Source organism: Anarrhichthys ocellatus, unplaced genomic scaffold (genome assembly GCF_004355925.1).
Source record: "Anarrhichthys ocellatus isolate YVR2014 unplaced genomic scaffold, GSC_Weel_1.0 scaffold56, whole genome shotgun sequence".
Lineage (NCBI taxonomy): Eukaryota > Metazoa > Chordata > Actinopteri > Perciformes > Anarhichadidae > Anarrhichthys > Anarrhichthys ocellatus.
The window spans coordinates 153,410-160,047 of record NW_022280086.1 but is presented as its reverse complement, the minus strand read 5'-3'; the positions used below and the strand labels follow the sequence as shown (position 1 = coordinate 160,047).

The 6,638-nt window shown below is 42.0% G+C and overlaps 1 protein-coding gene across 4 annotated transcripts in view; it reads left to right on the top strand.

The window, feature by feature from the left end:
- igf2bp1 (insulin-like growth factor 2 mRNA binding protein 1) overlaps window positions 1-6,638 on the top strand; it is a 63,647-nt gene that overhangs the window by 44,543 nt on the left and 12,466 nt on the right. For 3 of the 4 annotated variants that reach the window (XM_031871214.1, XM_031871213.1, XM_031871215.1), the window contains one exon: window positions 3,960-4,008. In XM_031871214.1, coding sequence (XP_031727074.1) covers window positions 3,960-4,008 — 49 coding nt within the window. Of the gene's footprint in view, window positions 1-3,131; window positions 3,168-3,959; window positions 4,009-6,638 lie in introns of those variants that run through there. The other variant, XM_031871216.1, reaches the window with a different exon arrangement.

The following is a 6,638-nucleotide window of genomic DNA, read 5'->3' as shown; positions in this document are numbered from 1 at the left end:
GTGTGTGTGTGTGTGTGTGTGTGTGTGTGTGGAAATACAGTCCGTTCAATGACAGAGAGCTGGCTGCTGCTGTCTCAGATCACAGTAACACCTCCCTCACTCTGACTGTAGCTCATGTCTTTCTCCTCTCTGCGTGAACAGGAGACTTCTTTAAAGACGAGCTGCCCAAAGCAGACTTGTACGTCCTTGCGAGGATTCTCCATGACTGGCCTGATGAGAAAGTGCATATTCTGCTGAGTAAAATCGCAGATGCGTGCTCGCCAGGTAAAATTCTCCAAGTTTCTTTTAATCTTTACTACACGTTGACCGAACAATGCATGCTAACATGTTTGAAACGTAAATGTTTAATATAACAATCTCAGTCATGTGCTAGTGAAACTTTTGAGACTGTAGCAATTTAGTAATTGCCCACAATCTGATTAAAATCATATCTACTGTGAGATCAGCTGCTGTGTAGTTTGTTTTCAGTTAACCACAGTCTCTTAGTTCTCAGTGGAAGTGCTGCTGTATACTGTCAGTGGTGTTTCGTGACGTATAAAACAAGAAGCTGGCAAGTTCAAAAGCCAAGCCAAAATACCAACTTGATGGCATTTTTGTTTCCCCTCTTGATTGTTATTCTTTGCCTTAAGCAAAGGAAGTGGCAAAAACCACCACTGTTGTGGTCTCTAAAGTTGTATACCCGCATACAAATCATGCTCTTCCACCATGCTCCCAGGCTGCGGACTCCTGCTGAGCGAGATCTTCCTGGATGAAGACCGAGGCGGGCCGAGGCGCGGCCTGCTGCAGGCCCTCAGCATGAGCGAGGGGAGCCAGAGGAGCGCGACGGAGTACGGCCTGCTTTTGAAGAGCCACGGGTTCACGACGGTACACGTCAGACACACGGACAGCCTCCTGGATGCTATACTCTGCATCAAAGCGTGACCGACGACAGCCTCGACAACACTGTGTTGAAGGTCTTGTTGAATACTGTAGACCTTTTTTACCAAAATCAGGGACTAAGGTCAGGAATGTTTTCATGAGGAAGTGTGAATCAAGTGAACAAAGAATCAGTTTGTGTTTGAGGTATTGGGACATAAAACAGACAGAGTATATTGTTTTGTACTAGGCATTCTGTAATTTTCCTTTGTCTTGAACAAAGTCTTCTGTTGAGACCACGTTGGACGGACAGACAGCCCACTCTGCCCCTCGGTCTCTGAACATGCTCGCCCAGACTGAGGGCACAGAGAGCCAGTATACACCCTCAGTGCTTTTATTGCCTATAAAATGAATGCTCCTGTTTCTCATTCATTCCTTTGATTTGTGTTCTGGCCTTTTAATCTGTGGTTGAAAAAAATTATAATAATAGTAGGAATACAACAATAGGTATTACCAAAGTTTACTTAAGTAAAATAATGTAAGTATAATCAGGAAAATTAAATATAGCACCAAAAGTAAAAGTACCCATAATGCAGGATGAATAATGTTATTTAAATTGGACGATTATTTCTGATTTAATTAAGTTGTAAGATACAATTTGATTCATCTGGTAAAGCTGGAGCTAATTTGAAAAAGTGTTATACAAATTGATTATTAAAAGCATTATTTTGGAATGATTGCCTATATCTATATTCAAGAAGTCTAGCAGTAGTAACGTCTCTGTGTAGTCAACAACTGTCAAATCAAATAAAGGAAGTACACATCAATTATATTTTAACAAATTATTATTCTCAGTTTTCAAATTTAACTGGATGGATTATAAATAATACATAGAAATACATAAATAAAAGTTCTTCTCATTTCAAGTACAATAAGGGCTGGATTAAAGAATAACTGACATAACAGAAAGCTTTTCAAAAATGTGCATCTTTAAAATAAAGTAATTCATTTTAGAAACATTTATTTCACTGAATTGTCCTGCAGCTTTAAATTCAGTTCATTCAGGTGTGAAGTGATGTCAATAAAAAAAGTCACGATATTATAATTTTGTCATCTAACAAGATAAATCAGTGAGCATGGACTTTATGTGTGGTTATTAAACCACTTGTTTCAGCTCTATTCTCTCTGTTAACATCATTGTTGAACAGTGAACTAATGTGTTAGGATTCTGATCATATTGGGCTCTTAGGTTTATTTTCTGTGTCTTCATTTCAGATGTGAGTGGATACGTTTGTTCAAAGGAGTTGTGCTCTGCCTCGTAGTGCGCTTCATTTGCCGCTTTTATCAATAGTTACGGTTTCTGAACATATGAGACATGCTGGTTTTAACTGCCTGTGGGAATAATTAACATATACGATTCTGTTCATTCTTTCTTATAAATTATATTCTCTCTGTACGCGTTTCTCTTTTTGGAGAACGTCATGTGAGATAACGTCTCTGTTTAGCGCAATATTCCTGCTCTTCTTTCTATTTCCTTGTCTCAGCCCGTGTGTCACGGTGTGTGTGTAAATCTCACTCAAGTCAGGAAACTTGTCAGAATGCCCATATTTGATTGGCTGAGCTGCATCACATGATGTGATTTACAACGAATTGGTCGGTGTGTTTCCTGCACCGCTGAACAAGTGCCGTAACGGCTGAATAAGATGCGCCGGTTAAAGTATAAACTCGCTTTCAAGTATGTATATTTCCAAATGATCTATCGGTTTGAGATTCTGGGTCCAGATGCAACTGCGTTTGGGTCCGGATCCGGACCTCGGTCCGCCAGTTGGGGACCCCTGGTGTAGATGAACAAACCAACAGTGATGTTTACATTCACAGTAATATTCCACTATTACTTCAATATATTCTGACGAGCATACGGGTCGTCGGAACCGCAGATTCTGCTTCGCTATTCCAATTCAGGCCCTATTCTGAATGGGGCGTTGTCTGATTAAGGAACATTTCTTCAGACTTGCATACAACACATTCAGAACAGGCGTCTCGGTTGGTATTCTAACGGCAGTTCATGGTCAGCTCTTTGGGTTGTACTCAAACCAACTAGACGACAGTTTGCAGAGATGCATGGCCAAAAGGAAAGCACACGTTTCTGATCAGGAAGGAGACACACACTTACGTCTAATGAAAGACTACCAACACGTTTTTGTAATGTGTCCCTTTTACAAGAAGGTATTTGAAGGATTGAAAAAAAAAAAAAAGGAGGGGGGGGCTATGGCTGCTCGGTTGAACAAGTCCGCCACGGCAGACGATATAATGTGAGTGTACACGGCTGCATGTCAACGTGAATATTGGTGGAATATGAGTTTCCATTAGCCATGTAAACGGCTCAGTAGGGATATCGTCTGCACCTTTACAAAATGGGGCCAGCAAACCCTGGCCGGCCCTGACCGTGGATGTGTTGATGTGTAAGTTTATTAGCTGGAAACATTGATCACTGAAGTGCTGCACTCCTTTTTAGTCACCATCGATGCCAGGATGCAGTGAGTACGACGTCCCGCTTCGCCCAAGGTGTCTGCCTCAAGACTGAGAATTGTGTTTTCTGATGTTTTGTGAGTTTACCGTGTGTACGTGGTGGTCAAAGGTCAAAGTCACTGTGGCCTCATGCCGTGCCGTCCTCATGATGTCTCGGGAACGCCTTGATCCTTGGACGTCCACTTGGATTCGGAAGGACTTGGATAAACTGATTTAGAATCTGGTTGTCAAAGGTCACTGTGACTTGACGAAACACTTTTTTTGGCGATGGTAATTCTAGTTGCTGGTGGAACTTACTGCATCTTTGTACCAGAAATAAGTGTATCGTTTCAGTTGCTAAAGGAAAAGGCATAAGTGGATGTATCCCATCAGATTGAAACAGTACGTAACCAGGGATGGTCCAGTCTGGTGCGAAAATGCCGTACAATTGTTGCTTTTCTGGACCGCTGACATGTATCGCTTGTATCATTTTCCTAACTAACAAAGATAACCCCCCTCAAAAAAGACCCCAAAATTGGACTTGTGTTCAGTGCCCCTGTATCACTTTTAACTCCTTCGTCTTCTTCTCTCCACAGGACCAGGAAACTGCAGATCAGAAACATTCCACCTCACCTGCAGTGGGAGGTTAGTTCCTATTTCCTCTTTCTTTCCTTTTTTTTTTTTTTTCTTGCTGTGGATCATCTAGTCTGTTACTGTGACTTCACACTGCCAGCAACCGCATCACGTTCCAGCCTGGGCTCGTTCCCAGGGTGCCTAGAATACAGAGGTTTTGTCCCGGACCCTCGGCATCCGATACTGACTCATAAGGCTCCCTTTAGCATGTGTATGAGACGCATCCAGGCCTTCAACTAACTCTAATGTGAACCTAATATACTGTATTAGAGGCTCGGAGCCACGGATGTAGTACAAAGATGAGCGGGATGCATAACACAGGACTTTCATCCAGGAGACCATCATTTGTGTTTCGTGTGAAACCAAAAATCAACGTTGGCGTAACCCTCTGAGCCCCATCTAATCGTCAGGTTTTCATCTTTCCGACGGTTATCGAACACATCACGTGTGACGAACGCTTCCGTCAGAAAATGCGACCGAAACTAAGCTTACAATTGTGAGATTTATTCTACATGGCTCATTTACAATTCCGCCCCAAATAGACTGTTGACTCTAAACGGATCCTGTAAAAACAACATTACATTCTGAGCTGCTCAGTGCAACGAGGAAGCAATGGTTGACTCGGCTGAGACCAACAGTCACGTGACAACAATTCTGTGAAACTTTGACTGAACTGCAGTCTGCTGAGCTCAGAGGGTTCGTCTGAATCAGAGTGGAATTCAGACTTTTGGTTTGTTTTCTACTTAGTCTGGTTCAATTTCACAATGCCCACATTTATAGTTGACCAAATTAAAACCAATCATGCGCTGAGTGGCGTCTATAAAGGAGCCTATTCATCTTTTTTTATCGTCCAGTTTCTCACTATTTTTGTGGACTTTTCTCAGAATATTCTGTATGTTTTCTTTAGGCCCAGAGCAACCCAAACCACCCTTTACTAACCCCAACCAAGTATATCTCGTTGCCTTAAACCCAAGTGCAACTGTGTACCTAGTGCGCTAACATCAAGAGGTCCTGACCCAACGTCCATGTGACAAGTTGGGAATTCCTACCCAACAATTAGTGAAATGAGTTACGTTTGTGTACCAGCTCTAAAAAAAGAAACTAAAGAAAGTTTGGAAGCTGACCTCACTGTAAATATTTGCACCACTTGAGGCGTGTGTTTGTATGCATGCGGGTCATATTTGCCTCGACTGTGAATCTTTCATCACATTTGATGGCTCACACCAAATAAAACTAAAAATCGCAGCTCAGCATGGGAACGAAGCTGCAGGTCGATTGTAATAGAATCCCAACGATTCAGAATTGAACGTGAACTAATAGTCATGTATTGATCGACTCGTGGCTAACCGTTTTAATCTCCGGCCTATTGATCTTTGAGTAATTGCTGCCGTTCTCACTTTAGGTAATACCAACTATAGTCATATTTAACCAGGAAGCTGATCACCAAAGGGTTCACATTGCAGGACACAAAATCACATGAATCCAGTGTAAAGGGCCTTACATCAGGGGCTCTGAACCCGCACTTCTTCTGATTGTTAAAGAAAATATCCGAGGACCCCCTTCCCAAATAAATGAGTGAAAAAAATGACATAACATGACCAAAAAAAGGAGAGTAAATAACCTGGGCTGTGATTATTGACCAATAGCAAATATTCTGCTTACCCTCACCATCACTACCTGCCACCATGAGTCCAGATTAAATGTATTCAGGGTCGTATTTTATCACCGCACACATCAGAGCTTTTGACCACGCAGGTTGGTCTCCCACACCTTATTCATAAAGTGGGAAAAAGAATAAAAAGATCAACTTTCAGCTAACAGAGGCAAAACAGCTGATCATGAGATGACGTGTCGTGATATTCAATCGTAAATGGCCATTAAGATTATACTTTGTTTGAATTCATGTTTATTTATTTAAATTCTCGTGCACATTTAGATATAAAAATAACTAGCTTTGGAAAGTACCAAAAGAAATATTTTTTAGAGTTTAATCCAATCATTTGGCAGTCGGTGGTACACACACACACACACACACACACACACACACTAATAAAGCATTCCACTAAAAGGACAAGCTGAACGCCTGAGCTTGTAAACGTGCACAGCAGCATTATGCACATTTAAATGCTTCAATATTTGACGTTGAATAGCATCTCTCCCGGCTGATGTTCCAAACCAAAATTCATCTCATTTACCCGGGATAAAGCTGTGAGACACCCGGTGTTCAGAACAGCACGACTTCTCGTTGTTTCCCTCCCACTGTTAATCTGTTGACTCGTCAAACACGACTGAATGCAGAAGATGGGAATGTGGGCCGATCAATAAGCTCCGTGTGTGTGTGTGTGTGTGTGTGTGTGTGTGTGCGTGCATCTTATTGTTTTGTGAGGATGTCGCACGCGGCCTGCCTCCTCTGGCAAGCGAGTGTGTGTATCAGACTGCCTCCCTCTCCTCCTCCGTCTCTCCGCTGCTCTGATCCCATCGCTCGTGTCCACACGAGGGCGACGTCTCTCCGCAAAGCTGAGAGAAACATGTCACTTCCATGCTGCTGAACCTTTAATGAGGGCCAGAGGTCACAGCAGTGTATATATATATATATATATATATGTATATATATATATGTATATATATATATGTATATATGT